General features: G+C 44.1%; 1 protein-coding gene across 1 annotated transcript; it reads right to left on the bottom strand.

Moving 5' to 3' along the window:
- Positions 1 to 18,480: 18,480 nt before the first annotated feature.
- On the bottom strand, positions 18,481 to 19,387 carry LOC102442312 (peptidyl-prolyl cis-trans isomerase FKBP1B-like). Its single transcript, XM_006084752.1, has one exon. It carries the CDS (start codon positions 19,280 to 19,282, stop codon positions 18,959 to 18,961), a length of 324 nt encoding a protein of 107 aa, XP_006084814.1. The 5' UTR covers positions 19,283 to 19,387; the 3' UTR covers positions 18,481 to 18,958.
- Positions 19,388 to 19,991: the final 604 nt, after the last annotated feature.

Raw genomic sequence — 19,991 nt, 5'->3', positions numbered from 1 at the left:
GACGGATAAAATTTGATGCAAATTAACACCGTCGCATAGGTCAGGCTGGAGGGGCGCTGGTCATCGACTTGTAGGACCGGACAAAATCGACGAGCGCACGGATTGGGAATGGGAAGAGGCGCCGCGGCGCATCCGGCCGAGTCGGGCTTAGGGACGTCCGCGCTGTCCTACTCGCGCCCGCGGCGGCGGCGTTCAGCCGGGGCTGAGCGAGAACAAGGGAGGGTACCCTGGCAGGGGGAGACCGGCAGGGGAGGGGGGCGGTCAGCTCTTGACAACGGCCTCCCGCCGCCAGCGACGTAGCGATCCCCCCTCCCCTCGGCGGCGGCGCTCGGATCACGCTGCGGGGAAGCCGGCGGGCGGGAGGGCGGGCGGGGGAGCGCGCGCGGCGAGCTCGGGACTCCCGCGCCGGATGTGAGGTCACGTGGTTGCCTCAACCCAGCGCCGAGGGCGGAGGGGCGCAGAGGGGACGACGGGAGGGGCGGGGCCAACGGCGGTGGGAGGGGCGGTGCGGAAGGCCCCGCCCACCCCTCGCCTTTTTAGAACCCCCCAAGCGGGAGAGGAAAAGAAAGCGTAGAGCTGGGTGTTGGGGGGGGCGGTTACTAATAAAGAATGGGTTTTGGGGGGCCGGGGTTGGGGGCGAGAGGAGGTGGAATTTGCCACCTGGCCGTGCAAAAGGAAGATCATAGTCCAACTCCTCGCTTTAGGAACAGGGAAACTGAGGCCCAGGGAGGGGCCTCACTTGACTTGCCCGGAGCCAAGGTCAGGGAGGAAGCATGTGCTACATTGATGGAGGGGAAACCAGATCCTAGCTCCCAACCCAGGTATCTTTCATTCCTTAACAGCACCCCATACGCTCCAGAAACAAACAAAAAACTACTATAATTCGCATGTGACAACCGGCTGGGCACGCCCTGCTTGCCTCGGGCGGAGAACTGGGAGGCGTCCCAAGTGAAAGCTCCCACGCGCCCACTAAACCGTCTCCGGCGGGAAGGAGTTTCTTCCGACAGTGCTGGACGCATATTAACTACTTCCCTCCGCAGAAGATTTATCTCCGGGCAGGGCCCCGGCCGGATACACAAATCCCGAGGTTGGTTTTCTCAGCGGCCCTTCTGCGACGCGAGCGCGTGCTCCGCCACCTGCTGCCCCGGCTCTGGCCATCTTTCTGCTCTGAATCTACCTGGCCCGCACCCTTGATGCCCACTAACAGTGTTATTGTTATTCCACCTTGCAGTTAACAGAATTCTTAGTTGCTTTAGCATAAGAAAGGGAAGGGAGCCCTAGCCGGTTTGGCTCAGTGGATAGAGCATGGGCTTGTGGACTGAAGGGTCCCAGGTTCGATTCCGGTCAAGGGCATGTACCTTGGTTGTGGGCACATCCCCAATAGGGGGTGTGCAGGAGGCAGCTGATCGATGTTTCTCTCTCATTGATGTTTCTAACTCTATCCCTCTCCCTTCCTCTCTGTAAAAAACCAATAAAATATATATATTTTTTTTTAAAGAAAGAAAGAAAGAAAGAAAGAAAGAAAGAAAGGGAAGGAACGCATGGAGAAGCCCCTGGTCCACCCACCTGGAACATTTCCCGGGAGACAGGGAGCATTCAGCTCTGGGTCACAGCACATGGCAATACTCCTGAGGTCTGCCGTGCCTGGTCCGGGACACTTAGGGATACCTTACCTGGGGCAGCGCGCCGCCCCCAGAGTCCAACAGCACGGATATCACCACACCAGGAGCCAGGAAAACGCTGCTCCTGGCCCCCTAGATTGTGCAGAGCTGAACAGCGTTCTTGCACAAGGCGTGGTGGCATGGACAGAGCACTGAGCTGGAATAGATCCACATCTCTCTTCCCAACACCGGGTCTCAGTCTCACCGTTTGTTTCTTTGTTTCAATCTCACAGGTGTTCATATAATTAAATGAGATAGGAATGTGGAAGTGTTGGACAAACTGTAAGAAGTTGAGCCCTAAAGCAGTGATGGCGAACCTATGACATGCGTGTCAGAGGTGACACGCGAACTCATTTTTTGGGGTTGATTTTTCTTTGTTAAATGGCATTTAAATATATAAAATAAATATCAAAAATATAAGTCTTTGTTTCACTATGGTTGCAAATATCAAAAAATTTCTATATGTGACACGGCACCAGAGTTAAGTTAGGGTTTTTCAAAATGCTGACACGCCGAGCTCAAAAGGTTCGCCATCACTGCCCTAAAGCCTACTCCTCCACCTCTCCCAGCTCCTTGGCTGCTGGCTGTTTCCTCTCAAATCTCTCCAGTCCTAAAAACAAAACTATCAAGCCAACCCTCCAATCGAAGTGCCTCTCCAGTTGGCTTCCAAGTGTTTCTCTCGTTCTTGCAGACCTCTGAATCAGTGGTCTACCCTGGCTGCCCCATTTCCTCATTTCTCAGCTCTTGTTGATCTGGCCTCCTCTCAGCAACTAAGGCCTCTTCCTCCTTTGGTGGCACCCTTAAGTGACACCAATTGTGAATGCACTTTAAAGGCAAGACTCCCCTTTATGCCCACAGCTCTTCTCACTCCAATCTCAGGGAATAACCTCCACCCTCATGGTTTCAACTACCAAATCAACGATCTCCATGCCAGACCTCTTCCAACTCAGCATATCCAAAACTGAACTCATCCTCTACCTCCATAGCTGCCCCTCCCTCAGCTGAAGGCATTACAGTCTGCGGGTGCCACCATCTACAGTCATCAGAATTAGAAAGCTGGAAATGAGTGAGTCATTCTTGATTCAGCCCTTTGACTTATCCGATCACCCAGTCCTATCTATCCCACCTCCCTAGTTAGCACTGACTCCCTACCTCCATTCTCACTGGTATGTGTTCCAGCCATCCTTTCCATCCTGAACTGTTGCAGCAGCCTCCTAACAGTCTCTTTCAGACAAACGCATTCTCCAATCAGCCTCCAGAATGAACTGTCTAAAATGCACTCCTATTGCCCTGGCTGGTTTGGCTCAGGGGATAGAGCGTCAGCCTGTGGACTGAAGGGTCCCAGGTTCGATTCCGGTCAAGGGCATGTACCTTGGTTGCGGGCATATCCCCAGTAGGGGGTGTGCATGGATGTTTCTAACTCTCTCTATCCCTCTCCCTTCCTCTCTGTAAAAAATCAATAAAATATATTTTAAAAAAATAAATAAATAAAATGCACTCCTATTTAAAATCCAGCAGAGATCCCCCTGGCTTCTGGCTGCATGTATATGACCAAAGCATCCAGCATCAATCTGTCAATGCACTCAGGATTCTAAAGGACCATGGAGAGCCCCAAACTTCAAGAGGCAGCCGAAATCCCCAGAGTAAGGCAACACACCCTGGCAAGGGAAACCTATAGGGAGAAAAAGAGCAAGTGACTATTTTCAAAAATTCCCCTGCTACAGATGTTTTGAGTATGGAATGAAGAGAATTTGGACACAGATGGGAGGACATACTGAGTCACTGGGAAAGGCTTGAGCATGTTTATAGGCTGCTGGAAAAACCTGAGCCAGAAAAGGAGGAGAAGCCAGAAACCAGAAAAGGAGAGAGGGAGTAGAGCAAGCCCTGAGATGTTCTGGAAGGCTTATTGATTCTCCGCAAATGATGATTCTGGGCTGGGCTGCTGTACATGCTGGGTCCAGCCTTTTCCTCCTCTGATCCTGCTCACTCTGTAAGCCCCAACCCATGATCACAACCTTCCCAGTAACAGATAACAAATAGGTAACAGCTTCCCCAGTACATTATAACTCTACTTTCCACAAAGACTATTTCTAATCTCCTCCATCCTCAAAACCCCCATCCTTGCAAGACTTCTCCTCTGACCATGATCACCTTACCTCCTATTTCACCAGGAAGGGGTGGGGGGAGGGGGATGCTTATGATCAAGAGGGAATACCGACAAATGTTTATACTCACCCACACCTGCATCCAGTGTTTCTTCCTCACTCCAGTTTTTGCCTCCTCCTGAGAGAGCGCTAACCCTTCACAAGTACCTCCCGTAGGTCACTGCTGTTACCAAGGCAAGTGGACACTTTTTAGGCCTTATCTTTCTAGTCCTCTCATCAGCATTTACCTCCCATTCTTGAAACACTTTTCTGTTAGTTTAATAACTTACCTTTGGAATTCTTCCTCCTTTTCTTTTTACTCTTTCTCAACCATGGGTTCTTCCTCTGTCCTCTAAATGATGTTTTTCCCCAGTTTTACTGTGTGTTTTTTAATTTGTCATCTATAAATCTACAGGAGTTGTGGATGGGCTTTAGGAAGTCTATAAATTCCTTAAACTTGAATGCAAATACTTTGAAAGGAAGAAATACAGCTTTCATCAACTTCACAAATGTGTCTGGGATCCCCCAAAAAGGATGAGCATTGATTCACATGCACTCCCCCAGCTGACCTCACCCACCATGGCTGTAGCTAACATCTGTGTGGACATTAATAACTCTCCAGCATATACCCACAGCCCAGGTCTCTCTTCACAGACCCTGGGCCATAGTTCACCTTCGCATGATGTCTCACTGCTATTTCCTAAGTTCACTTACCCAAAACTCAACTCTTTGCCCTGTTTCTCCAAACCAGCTCCTTTCACAGTCTTCTCAACCGTTGCAAAACACACTGTTACCCACCTAGCTGCTTAAGCCAGAAACCTGGGGGTCATTTTTCCCAATCCAATACTAAATCCATTTTAAAACCTTCCACATCTCCCCATTTCTACTGCCACTAGCATAATCCAAGCTGCCTCTATTTCTCACCTGGAAATACTACCTTAGCCCCAACTCATTTCCCTACTTTCTTTCTTTTTCTTTTTTTTTTTAATTTTTATTGATTTCAGAAAGGAAGGGAGAGGAAGAGAGAGACAGAAACATGAATGATGAGAGGAAATCATTGATTGGCTGCCTCCTGCAGGTTGGACTGAGCCTGCAACCCAGGCATGTGCCCTTGACCCGAATTGAACCTGGGACCCTTAGGTCCTCAGACCGACGCTCTATCTACTGAGCCAAACCGACCAGGGCTCATTTCCCTACTTTCACCCCTTCCCCCTTCCAAGCCATTCTCACATTACAGCCAGATGTATTACTGAGTGTGACTTGGAGTACAGCTCTTGATGAAGGCTTTCAGTTGCTTCCTATTTCACTGAGAATAAAGTGAACTTCTTTGACCAATAAAGTCCAATGCTGGATATGGCCTGCCTACTCTCCTCCTGGCACTCCTCCACCCTTACCCTCTTCGCACCCCCAGATCTCCTTCCCTATCTCACCTCATTCCAGCCACAGTAGGCCTTCTTTCAGTTCCTTAAACACACCAAGCTCTTTCCTGTCTCAGGACTTTTGAGAAATCCTTCTTTCTCTTCCCTTTTTTCCTTGCCTGGCTAACGCTTACAAGTTTCAGCTCTTGGCTTAAATGCGAGTACACCAGTTCTTGAAAAAAGGCCTTCCCCTGGCCCTCATTCTTTATTTTCTGATGCCTTTCATTTATTTTCTTTATAACAACTATCACAATTGTAATTGTCTGTGAGTTTATGCGTGTATTCAACATACATACATAGACTCCACACTGTGAAGATGAGGACCAGATGCAGCTCTGGATTTTTTCTAGAAGGGGCTTAAAAGTGGCAATCTTTTTGGAAGAGGAAGTAAGTGTTTGTCTTGAGGCTATGTTTGCATGGCACTCTACTAAGATTTTAAAAAGTATCAGTTGTGCATTTTATAAAGGGGGCAAGGAATTTTGGAATTATGGGTAAGGGCCACGTAAAGCATCCCCTTTCTCTCCCCCAAGACTCCTCATGTTAGTGCTACTGGCAGATACTGAGTTTGTTTGATTTATCACTATAGACCCAACACTAGAAAGCTGGGCATGGGGTTGACTCTCAAATGTCTGTAGTCTGATAAGTGAATACATGAGTGAATAAATTTACATTCTCAAACGTCATCTCCTTCAAATACTTACCCTGACTCCCAGGCTAAGCATCGGCTCTTCTGTGTGCCTTTTTCACTTCCTTTACAACTTTGAATAAGTAGTGTCTGTTTAATGACACTGTTTAGTGTCTGTGTCCTCCATGAGTCCATGGCATATTCATGGTTTTTATTCTACAGTTCTGAATATTTTGTCATTTGATCATCACAGCACATGCCAATACTAAACGTAGCAGTTACTATTATCTATATTTTTTTATAGATGAGTAAACTTTACATGTATTAAATCATTAAATCTTTAGAGTAGTCCTAGGAAGTACTATTATCTCTATGTTTACAGATGAAACTGAAGAAAGCTTAAAACTACATATTATGGAATAGAAAAAGAAGTTAAATAACTCATTCAAGGTCACCGAGCTAGGAAACAACAGCACAGCCAGGATTCAACCAGGCAACTTAGCTCCAGGGCCAAACTCCTCACCAATATGACCAAATTAAACCATAGGGATTATTTTCTGGGATCTAAACTCTGGGTTATTTGTTTAAGCATCCAGAGGCTGAGCTCCTCATGAGCAAGGACCTAACTCACATATCCTCAGCCCCTAGCACAGCGGTTCTCAACCTGTGGGTCACGACCCCTTTGGGAGTCGAAGGACCCTTTCACAGCGGTCGCCTAAGACCATCGGAAAACACATTTATAATTACATATTGTTTTTGTGATGAATCACTAAGCTTTAATTATGTTCAATTTGTAACAATGAAATTGGGGTCACCACAACATGAGGAACTGTATTAAAGGGTCGCAGCATTAGGAAGGTTGAGAACCACTGCCCTAGCAGATGACCTAACACATGATGGTACTCAATAATAAGTATGCCAAGTAAGTAAATGACAAATTATTATTGATTTTCACAAGTGCTATGTCAGACTAGCAATGGGATGTTATGATTCCTATCTTATAGAGACAAAAAATGAGGTTCATGACCTCACAAGAGGAAGTAACTTTAACTGTCCTTTTGACTAACTCCAGCCCTCTTTTATATTTCTTCTGCTGCTTCCATAAAAGGTTAGATTAGGAAGACTTCACCTTAAGAAACGCTTTTTAAAAAACATCACAGCACTCACTGTCTTTCCCAGAAAAAGTGGCCATTAAAAGTATTTTATTATGATGTTTGCCTAACAAGCTCTCTCTTTCCTTTAGCTCCTCCTAAACCATTATGTCCCTATTTAGATTGAACTCCATGCAGGTCTCTCTCTCTCTCTCTCTCTCTCTCTCTCTCTCTCTCTCTGTGTGTGTGTGTGTGTGTGTGTGTGTTGGAACAGGGAGCAAAGCTGTGAATCAGATGTCTGGACATCAGAGTCCAGGGGCACCACTGAGTAGTTTCTGTTGCTAAGCAATGTAATCTTTTTCCTCCCTGGCTCTTCAACAAAGCAATAGCCGTGGCCCAGCATTCTTCTCAGGCTGTGGTGCCCTAGGATATGATGTGTCACTGAATATTGTTTACCAATTCACTATTTAGGACATAGGGCCCCTTCTGGAGGAGTGCTCACTGTTGGCATATAGCTAGTCATGTGCTAGTACACTAGTCCTCCAAGAGGAAAAAAAAGCCATGATTTGTAGCACATGCCAATTTTGTGGTGTAAATACTCCCCCTTTGGTGAATTTCAAGCTACCAGCAGTTTAAGCTGCTCACAAAATTCCTGAAAATTTAGCAATCTATTCTAATGAGCTGACACAATCTGGCTCCAGCACACTGCTGCTTGTAGTAACTCCTTGTGTGGATGGGAAGAGGACAAATACAAGTAGCCCTTTAACTTATGGTTTCAGGGGCAAGGCCTGACAGTCTATGAAGACTGTTACAGAAAATTTCCTAGTGTTTATATGTAACCTCTGATGAGTAAAGAACAATTGTACTGCAAATGGAAAAACGAGGTTCAAGGCTTAGTCTTCTTAGAAGTAATGTGTTTATTTTTTTGAACCTCAATTTTAATGGAAATTATATTACCCACCTCACAAAGTGGTTGATTATCTAACAAACACTTACATAGCACTTATTATCTGCTAGGAATGAGACAGACCAGCAAGCCAGGACAAGTGGAATAGGAAAACTGAGACAGATAAGGGAACAAACTCGCAGAGCAATTTATAGCAGATACAGAAGGCCACCTCCCTAGGGATAACATCTAGGCCTCAGTTGTACTTCAGCTCCAGACCCAGAAAAGCAGCAAAACCAGGTCAGTGAGACCAGGACCAGCGGCAATGACTAACGACCTCCTGCCCTGACACTGACCAATCAATGGAGACCACGACCCTGAAGGAGAACACCTAGAAAACTGACGGATATTCTGCTGAGACCTCCCCTAAGATTCCTGCCTTTGCCTTTGAGAAAGATATAAACCTCAAGACAAAGTACCCAGGGCTCACTCTCCCTATGGGGAGCAGCCTGTGCCATTCCCTTTCCACTCTTCTTCCCCCACTTCTTCCCTCCCCACAAGCATGCATCTCCTAAACCCTAAAAAGGACTTCTCGGCTTGCAACCAGGGGAGCAATACGCAGTGGCCACTCATCCCAGGCTAATCCCCTGAGCCTGCTCCCAAGGCCTGCTTTACTCTGACTGCCCAGAGAGCTAAGGCAGCCCAGCCTAGGCTCTCCTGATGCTTCTTCTATGCTAAGCCCTTTCTTGTTTCACTGTCCCCAGCTTTAATAAACACTCCCTCATAGTCACCTGGACTCATGTTGTGACATTTTTCCTGCATGAAGTCAAGAATCCACACACTATTGGCCAGCCCTAGGCAGACCCATTTGGGGCCAGATCCCCTTTTTGGTAACAAGAACTGTTTAGTACTTTACAAATTTACTTATTTAATTTTTATAACAACACTGTGTGGTAAGTACTATTATCAGTTTAGAGATGAAAAGACCAAAGCACAGAGAAATTAATTAAGTTCTCTAAGGTCACACAGCTACCAAATAATAGAGCCAAAGTTTGAGCCTCACTCCAGAGCCCATGCTTTTACCCTTTAGAACCCCAGGCCAAAGCCAGTCACCGATTTTTATAGAGTTTTATCGGAACAGACATTTCATTCATTTACATATTGGCATGGCTGCTTTTGTGTTACAACAGCAGAATTGAGTAGCTGGGATAGAGACCACATGACCTACAAAGCCCCAAATATTTGCTATCTGGCCCTTTACAGGAAAAATTGGCTGACCCCTGCTCTATGGTGTCCTGCCTGTTTGTATGGGTGAGACAATAGTTATTAGGAGCCTAGTAGTCCCCACATTCAAGCTGGCTCTGAAGTTGCATTTTGGGCCAATAGTACAAGTGAAAAATAATGTCAAGATTGTAACTTGCCCTAGCTGGTTTGGCTCATTGGATAGAGCGTCAGCCTGCAGACTGAAAGGTCCCGAGTTCGATTCCAGTTAAGGGCACATACCTTGGTTGCAGGCTTCTCCTCAGCCTATGCCCAGGTCAGGGCTCGTACAGGAGGCAACCAATCGATATGTTTCTCTCACATCAATGTTTCTCTCTGTCTTTCCCTCTCTCTTCCACATTCCCTAAAAATAAACAATGGAAAAATATCCTCTGGTAAGGATTAACACACACACACACACAAAGATTGTAACTCTATCCTAACATTTGTACTATAACAATTGTGTCAGTGAAATAGCATTCAGGTATAAACTTCAGTTACAAATGACCCATGAAAATGTGTATTAACAGAAACATATATCTGACTTCATGGGATCCCAATATCTCAGAGTTGAAATTAATTCAGAGATTTTTCATTCCAACCTTTGACTCTCCACTTAGGGATACTGTACTGGGTTTCTGAAGTTAATGCTGTAAATCCATTCTGATCATCCTTTGAGTCCTGCAAGATGATTCCCCTGGATAGACCTGGGTTTTTTGCACAGCAGAGCAAAGGTACCTCTTGTGGGGTTCAGGTAGCAGGTTTATGTCTACAACCTGTCTTTCCGTCTCCAGGCAGCTTCACCATGTGGCTGTTTCACATACCAAGCAGACAAGTTCCTCAAAGCCTATCACTCACCGGCCTCCTGTATAGTCGTTAAAAACTTTCCTGACCTTTGCAGCTACTTCCTGTAAGCCTCTCAGGGACTACTAGTCACTTGTGACCTATTTTCAGATCTGTCAGTTCTGGCTTCTAGAGCCAACGAAGAACAAGCCCAGCTGCAGGTGGTCGAATGTTTCCTGTGCTCTCCTGGCAGCAAAAAAGAATTGCTCAGTGACATGCCTATAGGTATTAGCTCTGGCAGGCTCCTGATCACCTCTCTCAGGCCAGTAGATTTTCATTGCACTATAAACCACAGCTCAATATCTCCAGAAGATCACCAGAAAGCTGTTTGTTATTGTCTGTTTGCTAAAGACAGTTGCTTCCTTATACTAGTAGTAATAAAAAAAAAGAACCCATTTGTACTTTTTTTTTTTTTTGAGGAAGCAAACCATCCCATTTGTTCTTCTTGTTGTGTTTTTTTCCCTCTCAAAGCAAACATGCCTCATCAGAATTGGTAAACTAAGGCAATACTGATTGAACTCCCATGTCGAAGTTTCATTGCCAAATAATCCCTTTTATAAACATTTCAAAACGGAGTTGATCCACAACATACCTCCATCATGAGGTTACCTTAATGTAATCCAGTTTGAGAAGCAGAGTCCAAATAGCTTGAGGTTCTGCAAATTCCCCAAGGGCTGCAGGCAGAAAGCAAAAGAGAACAGGTTTCAAGGTGGAGACCAACAGAAACATCTTGCTATTCCCAAGATGTTCTTTGTCACTAAACTCCTTAAATGTGCTTAAATAGCTCGTATTGCCAGCAAAGACAACCACAATGAAACCTTGTGGGGCTTTACTAAAAGTTCCCTTTATAATCTTTTAAGCTTATATGATTTTTAGGGTATCTTTAAATAAATTTATAAACTTAGTTTCATTTTTGAATAATAATAAGCTTAAAGAAAACTCAGGACCCTAAAGATCTCAAATATTCCTTCAAGGATTACCTAATAGTTTCTTGGGTCCTGAAATACTTGATTCTATCTTTCCATTAGAAATCATGTGTTCCAACAAATAAAAATCATGCCCAGCTCCACCCTCCTCCATACCAATTCAAATAGTCACTGAAATAATTACAAGCTCCAAGAGAGAAGATAGTCACATTCAACTTTGTATCACTTATTATAGATACGTGACCTCCGTGAAATCAAGAATTTTCTTGACGTTATTCAGTGACTAGAAAAATAACCACCAGGTAGCAGCCACTCAGTAAATATTGAATAAATGAGCCTATAGTTTTAATAAATTTAGGAGGAGGTTTAAAATTCTTAATATTTTTTTCAGTAAATTTGGCCCTTCTTGATCCCAAGAGTTAGGGATCAGTCAGAGAAGTAGAATCAGTAGAATCTCTTTGATTCTACTGATTGGCCTATATCAGTGATTTTTTATGAGAAATCAGGTGTCAGCCTTATGGGAACTCCTTTATAGGCAAGTTTTCTTTTCTCTTGCTGCCTTTAAGATTCTCTCTTTGTCTTTAATTTTTGGCATTTCATTTATGATGTGTCTGGGTTTGGGTCTGTTTGGGTTATTCCTGTTTAGGGTTCTCTGTGCCTCCTGAAACTTGTGTGACTTTTTCCTTTACCAAGTTAGGGAAGTTTTCTACCATTATTTCTTCAAACATCTTCCCTATGCCTTTCTCCCTTTCTGTCTCTTCTGGCACACGTGCTATTCTAATATTGTTATGTTTCACGTTGTCCCACAGCTCCCTTAAGCTGTCCTACTCTTTTTCATTGTTTTTTTTCTTTTTGGTTTTCTGACTGAGTGATATTTTCAACCTTATCTTCTAATTCACTGATTTGATCCTCAGCTTCCCCTAATCTGCTGTGCATTCCTTCCAATGTGTTCTTTATTTGTGATATGTCATTCTTTATCTCAGACTGTTCTTTTTTCATAGTAACTATATCTTTTTTCATGCTGTTGAACATTTTTTACCATTATTACTCTGAACTCTGATTCAGATAAATTTCTTATCTCTGCTTCATTTATCTCTTCTTCTGGAGAATGCTCTAGTTCAGCCGTGGGCAAACTACGGCCCGTTTGAAATGAATAAAACTAAAAAAAAAAAAAAAGACCATACCCTTTTATGTAATGATGTTTACTTTGAATTTATATTAGGTCACACAAACACTCCATCCATGCTTTTGTTCCGGCCCTCCGCCCTCCGGTCCAGTTTAAGGACCCATTGTGGCCCTCGAGTCAAAAAGTTTGCCCACCCCTGCTCTAGTTCTTTTATTTAGGGGTTGTTTCTTTGTCTCCTCATTATGGCTTTCTGTTTGGGTTTGTGACTATGTATTACGTAGATCCTCTACACCTCTCAATCTCTAGTACAGAGCAGTGTTAAAGGCCATTTCTGACTAATTAGATCAGGCATAAACTCAAAGCCTCCAGAAACTGCCTCTGCCTACAGACTGATAGGATTCTGATTTGAATTGCCCCCCAGGCAATCATCCTTAGGTGTGGCTGAGAATTTTTTTTCAACAGCATGGCTAATTGTTATTTTTAATCTCTTACATGGCCTCAGGGCAAGGTGTTTTCCAATAGGGGGTGTCAACTGTCTTCCCCCCAGGCAAGGCAAATGTCTCTGTGGGAAAGATGTCCTCCACTGTGTGAGGGAATGACTCAGCCCAGGAAACTTGGGGTGTCTACCTTCTGAGCTCTATCCTCCAAATCCCCTGTCCTGGCCTCTTTTCTCACAGCTCCAGTCAACTTCACCCTCCCTCTTCTGGAGCACAAGGTGGGTGGCTCCACAGGGAATTTTGTGTGTTGGCCCTTTGAGAGGATGCCTGAATTTTCAGCTGTAACTCTCTAGCAGACAGCACCCCATTGCCAGATGTTATGTGGGTACCCTCCTCAGTTTTGGTGTTCTCTACTGGGGAGCCCAGCTTGGGGACTTGATCCCAGAGTTCTCAGTAGCAACCCCCACAACTGAGATATCTCTCCAGGACTTCATTTGCTGTCTGTGGGCACCTGGCCAGCCCTTTTGCACCTCTGCCCCTCTTACCAGTCTCTATGCGATCTCCACTTTCAGTCCTCAGGTATCAGAGTTCTCTCCTGAGAGTTTTCCGTTGATTATTCAGGAAGTTTTTCTATATTTTAGTTGTAATTCCAGTTTGTTCCTGGGAGCATGTCCATGCAGCATCCACTTACTCTGCTGCCATTTTTAATCCCTCTATCAGTGATTTTTATCACAGTGTACTGCAATAATTTTTAAAACATGCAGTACCTGACTATTTAGTCAGGGCACTGACCTCTTTTCCCTTAGATTGTCAAATAAAAACTTGACAATGGCCAACACAACAAAAGCCATCCAGTGTGATTGTCTTATCTTGAACCATAATTATATAAGTTTTATAATAGGGTTGCATCTGATTGGTTAATTCTTTGTACCAGAAATCCTTATATACAAGTACTTTATGGTGTGGAATTTTGGAGTAAGTCTCCCCAAATCCCAATATTTATTTGGAGGATTGGTCCAGGATTTTGGACTGAGATTCAATATTTAATTGTGCCTCACATTAAATTAAATCAAAGTTTCTCTACATTGACATTTTGAGCTGGATCATTCAGGGGGGCGGGGCAAGAGGAAGGGAGAGGAGGTTATCCTGTGCATTGTAGGATATTTAGCAGCATCTTGGCCTCCATTCATTAGATGCCAGTAGCTGCTTCACAGTTTAACAATCTAGAATGCATTTAGACATTGCCAAATGTCCCCTAGAGGACAAAATTGCCTCTGATTGAGAACCACTGCATTATATCATTATTGAGTAACTGACCTTCATCATTCTTTCCAGGAACTTGAGAAATATCAGAAATTCATCACTCTATATCAATGGGTCTCAACCTTCTGGCCCTTTAAATACAGTTCCTCATGTTGTGACCCAACCATAAAATTATTTTCGTTGCTACTTCATAACTGTAATGTTGCTACTGTTATGAATCATAATGTAAATATCTGATATGCAGGATGGTCTTAGGCAACCCTGTGAAAAGGTCGTTCGACCGCCAAAGGGGTCGCGACCCACAGGTTGAGAACCGCTGCTCTAGATGGATGGATGGATGGATGGATGGATGGATGGATGGATGGATAAATGCATACATTCATACATACATACATACCTTCATAATTTGCTTACTTGAGATGAATTAGGACATCTCTACACTTGGTGTCAGTCCCTGAAGAAGAGATGCTTCCATGTAAATATTTCCCTGCTGCTCAAGTCACATGTTAGCATTCTTTTCTTCTCATTTTACAAGGAAAGAATTTCCTGATCTATTATTTCATTTGAGCCCAACAATACATTAAAAGGGAAATCCAATAGATATTTAGATGGAGAAACTGAGGGCCATGGAATGAAAATGATCAACTTCAGGGGTAAACTCCAAATTCAGTGCTGCTCCTCTTCCTGCTATGGAAAGCTTGCCTCTGTCTCCCACTCATTGTAACCCTCCCTCAGTGGGTAAACATTAGGGATGGAGTCGTAAGGATAACAATGCTCCTCTAAAGTGCCAACACCTAAAACGGCATTTAATCTAGTCAGTATCTAGAAAATGGATTACCCCTTCCCAGAGTACATTGTGCTTTAATCTAATTAAACTCACAATTTTCCATTAACATTAACTTCCTGTTTACAGGGCATGCAGGAGATAGAGGAAGGAGTTAGACACTAGTAAGGAAGAATCAATCAAATCCAGAAGTGGGGACAGTCTACTCTACAAGAAAACTGTGGTCTGAACTCTTCCAAAAAGTCAGCATCTTGAAAATAAACACTCAAAAAACAAAACCATTTAGGGAATATGTTAGATACTTGTGGTAAGTATTTTGGGATAAAGCAAATTTATCAACAACAAAACAACAAAGATAGATAGATAGATAGATAGATAGATAGATAGATAGATAGATAGATAGAATAGTAAAATACTAACTTTAAAAAATTTTAAAGTCTATTTTTATTAATTTTAGAGAGGAAGGGAGAGGGAGAGAAATAGAAACATCAATGATGAGAATCACCAATTGGCTGCCTCCTGCATGCCCCACACTGGGGATCAAGCCTGCAACCCAGGCATGTGCAATGACCAGGATTTGAACCCTGACCTCCTGGTTCATAGGTCGATGAGCAACCACTGAGCCATGCCAGTAGGGCAAAATATTTTAATGGACGATGTATAGAAGAACCCACAGGTCATTTAGGATGGGGAGTTCCATGGTTATGCTTCAAGAACCCCATAAATTCCCCACAGCTGTGAGCAACATCCTGTGCACAGTAGTAGCTCTGTTTTTTTCTGGAGAAATGTTGTATAGCTCTTGTCCAACTTTTCCTAAAGGGTCCCATGACTCCAGAAAGTCTGACGCCTTGGTTTGTCTGGAGATTTTAGGTCTCCTGGCAGCAGAGGTGTGAGAACTTTGGACTTCTAGATATTACCTTGCTGCTCAAATCATATGTTGGAGATGGCTGCCTGAAGTCATAGGATTTTAGAACTGAAAAGAGATTTAGGAGTGATCTAATTCAACCCTGAAGACAAACGCTCTGAAAGAGGCCTGCCCATTTACTTACTGGTAGAGGCAGAGGCAAAGTCTAGGTCTGATTCCCAGATTATCACTCTGTTTATTGAAAAAGGTCAGGCAATTTACTTAGTGATAGAGGCAGAGGCAAAGTCTGGATCTGATTCCCAGGTTACCACTCTGCTTATTCAAAGAACCAGCCTTGTCTGTCAGTCACTTGACATCTTCCAGTTTCTATGTTGACTCAACAAGCCAACAAACATCCTTGTGCAAGTCCACAGCCCACCTGCCCTGCTTCCCCTCCTCTTTTCTTCTCTGATATCCCCTCTAACAGCCTACCTGGTTTACTCCTCACCTGCCACATGGTCTCTCGGGGTTCTACTGACACAAGCAGCACACACAACATTGGGGCCTTTGCTCTGCTGGTCCTTCCTGCAGTGCTCTTTCTCCAAGTACTTGCTTCGCTAACTGCCTCACCTTCTTCGCGTCTGCTCAGGTCTTTCCATGTGACTGACCACCTGTTTAATACTGCAGCTCCCTCCACCACCACCCCTAACAATACTCGGTCTTACTGCTTATTTTTTCTTATCAATTGTCACCTTCCAACAACCTATACAATTTTCTGTTTATTCTACTTTTGTTTATTGTTAAAGTTCCCCATTAGAATATAAGCTCCACAAAGGCAGAGGTCTTTGTTTTATTTGCTGATATATTTCAAGTGCCCAGAGCAGTGCCTGGCACAGAGAAGGTACTCAATCCTGGAAATTTTGCTCTCCGCAAATCAGGACTTAATTTCAATTTGTCTTAATAAAGAAGACCACAAAGAGGGATAAAAGATATGTACGAAAGGTGGGGTGGAGAATTATACTGGGTGTTTTCATTATTTAAAAGGTTGGATTTGCCCTAGCGGCCGGTTTGGCTCAGTGGATAGACCGTCGGCCTGAGGACTAAAGGGTCCCGGGTTCGATTCTGGTCAAGGGCACATGCCCAAGTTGCTGCGGGCTTGATTCCCAGGAGAGGGTGTGCAGGAGGCAGCCAATCAATGATTTCCTCTGATCATTGATGTTTCTATCTTTCTTTCTCTCTCTCCCTTCCTCTCTGAAATAAATAAAAATATACAATTTTGAAAAATAAATAAATAAAATAGAAGGTTGTGTTTTAGTTTGATGAAATATTTGAATGGGTACAGGACTGGTAGCTCAGCCCTATTTTGCACAATGTCAGCTAGCTCTGCTCTGTACACAAAACAGATTAGCAGTATCTCTTCCAGCCTGAGGGCTTTATATGTTGCAATTCTCTTGCAATAAGTTCCTAAATATTGAATATGTGAATGACTTCCTAATAAGGTGTTGATTTACTACATCACAGGCATAATTAAGAGGCACCAGTTCAGGTCTTTCAGGATTAAGTTTAAAGCTCAAAAGCTTAGCTTCTAGAGCCAAGCAAATCAGCAAACAGCATGTGCATGAGGCAAAGAAACATTTACACACAAGCTCAGACTTGCAGCTGTGTTTTCCTAAGACCCCCTCCCCCACCTGTGCGTTGGGCCCACTGGGTTTCATCTTGTTCTGAGTGTGTGATTGTAGGTAAGACGAACCCAGAATGCTGAGCGCACAGTGGGGTTCTGTGATGGGTTCCATAAACAGCCACTCTTCAGTTTGTTTGTTTGTCTTTTTTTTTCCTCTTTTCATTGAATTTATTGGGGTGACACGGGTTAACAAAATTATACAGGTTTCATGTGCACAACTCCACAACACATCATCTATACACGGTACTGTGTATTCACCACCCCAAGTCAAGCCTCTGTCCTCCACCATTTATCCCCCTCATACCCTCCTCCGCCTTCTTTCCCCCAGCTTCTTACTCTGCAGTTTCTAAGCTTTGGAAGGAGACCCTGATCTAGTATTTATGAGATCCACTCGCATCTCCAAGTGTGGATGTGGGTATTTGTTGCTAAATTTGACCAGAACCAAGGCTAAACTCTGAGTGTTTTGCTAGCAACATTTCATTGTAAACATGTGTGTATCATCTTACCGTGACCTCAAGTTGTAGATGAACAAATGGACTGACTGGGAAGGGATTTTGAAAAACTAGGACAAAATGTGGCCAGGTTTTCTTTCTCCATCCTCAGCATGTTGCACACCTGGGCCTTTCAGAAAGTTTTCTCAAATCACAAAATTCTTCTCTTCTCTGAGGAACAATCTCATTCCTTTTTTAGTGCAAGGTTATCTGAACCATTACTGGTCTCCATTCATAGTGACAAACCATCACCACTGCTCACATATTTCTGGTTAGCCAGACATAAGGAAAAGAGGTTCAATGAGAGTTTCCTTAAAAAAAGTCTTCCTTTTTGTGGTATTGCCATCATTCATATCATTCATTAAAGAACTATTTACCAAATGACTACTGTGTGTTTTAGAATAAGCCAAGCACTGGAGAAACAACAGGACAAAAACACTGCTCCCATCCAATAGTTTATAGACTAGTCTAGCTGGCCGGTGTGGCTCAGTGGTTGAGCATTGTCCCATGAACCATGAGGTCGCCAGTTGGATTCCCAATCAGGGCACATGCCCAGGTTGCAGGCTCGTTCTCCAATATGGGGTGTACAGGAGGCAGCCAGTCAATGTATATCTCGCATTGATGTTTCTATCTCTCCCTCTCCCTTCCTCTCTCTCTAAAATCAATAAAAACATATTTTTAAAAATAATAATAACAATTAAAGAATAGCAAATTGCTGTGGCTGGCTAGCTCAGTTGGTTAGAACATCATTCCAATATGCCAAGGTTTCAGGTTCAATCCCGGTCAGGGCACATAAAAGAAGTAACTAATGAATGCATAACTAATGCAACAAGTTGATGTCTCTCTCTCTCTCTCTCTCTCTCTCTCTCTCTCTCTCTATCTCTCTCTCTCTTTTTCTCTCTCTCCCTCCCTCCCCTTCCATTCTCTCTAAAAATCAATGGAAAATATATCCTCGGGTGAGGATTAACAACAACAAAAATGCTCAATAATTTTTTTTTTATTTTTGTCAAACACAGAGCCTTTATTTTACATGCCATTTCCAAAGAGGACAGTTTGTAAGTAAGCAGCCAACAATTTCTAAGAGAGAAAGTGACAGCAAAGGCAACTGGCTCAAGTCCCTCTGTGTACGCCATGTACATTTCATGTCTGAGTACCTTGTGTGTCTGGCTTAAGTGAAGGTAAGGCAGTGTAGATTGTACAAACAAGAAATCTGTGTTCTGTGACCAAGAATGGCTACTACATGCATCACTACATGCATACAACCTGAAATGTTGATGTGCAACCGAAGTTTCCTCAAGCCAAGATGCACATGAACAATGACCAACACAGAGCAACTTGGGCAGAGAGAATGGATAAGGTCGTGGGGCAGCGAAGTTAGCACACTGATCAAGAACCCCAAGCAGGAGGAGCCGTCCCAGTGCCAGAGCAGGCTAGGAGGGTGAGCAGCAGCCATCTCCAGCTACAGTTCCTTCCTGCCTTCACTCTAAGTTGAGCAGCTCCATGTCAAAGATGAGGGTGGCATTGGGAGGGATGACACCGGGGTGGCCTGTGGCTCCATAGGCCACATCAGGGGTGCAGGTCAGCTTCACCCTCTGCCCCCAGCTCATCTGGGCTGCACTCTCTTCAAAACCCTTGGTGACTTCCTGATTGCCAATTCTGAACTTGAATGGTTTGTTTCTGTCTCTGGAATCAAATTTCTTTCTATTTTGGAGCATTCCTGTGTAGTGCACTGCACACATCTGGTTCTTCTTGGGGAATGTCCCTCCATCTCCCAGGGAGATGGTCTCGATCTCCTTGCCCATTGCAGTCCCACTGGCCCCACCTCCAAGGGACCCACTGCTGCCCTGACCCTGGCTTGGCTCACTCTGTCTCCAGATCCCTCTGGCGCTCTGACTCGCCTCTCCGCCACCACTCTCAATAAATATTTGCCGACATGAATAATACCAGTGATTCTGTGTGAGCTGAAAGAAGCCTACTTAATATCAAAGTCTCCTCTAATCATTAAGTCTGAGAATCAATTAAAGTTTTTAAAATGACTATCAATCACGATATGGTAGAATTAATTTTTAATTCCTAAGTTTAATTCTAAATATTGTCACAACCTGAGGAAAATGGATTAGGCACAGATGCCAAGCTAAAAAAAAAAAAAAATCTCTATATATAAAAGCCTAAGTGACTGGCTGACCAGCCGACCGGCCGACCAGCCGACTGTACGGTAGCTATGATGCGCACTGACCATCAGGAGGCAGACACTCAACACAGGAGCAGAAACCACAGGCATGGAAACATAGAACAGACTGATGAATCTCAGAGGGAAGGGGGAGGGGGATGGGGGAAAGTGGGAAGAGATTAACCAAAGATCTTATATGCATACTAGAGGCCCAGTGCATGGATTCGTGCACCGGTGAGGTCCCTCAGCCTGGCCTGCACCCTCTCGCACCCCAGGACCCCTCAGGAAATGTTGGACTGCCGGTTTCAGCCTGATCCCCACAAACCAGGTGAGGGACCCCA

This window comes from Myotis lucifugus, unplaced genomic scaffold (genome assembly GCF_000147115.1).
Source record: "Myotis lucifugus unplaced genomic scaffold, Myoluc2.0 scaffold_14, whole genome shotgun sequence".
Taxonomy (NCBI): domain Eukaryota; kingdom Metazoa; phylum Chordata; class Mammalia; order Chiroptera; family Vespertilionidae; genus Myotis; species Myotis lucifugus.
Note: the sequence above shows the minus strand (reverse complement) of the source record. Positions and strands in the feature narration are given on the sequence as shown.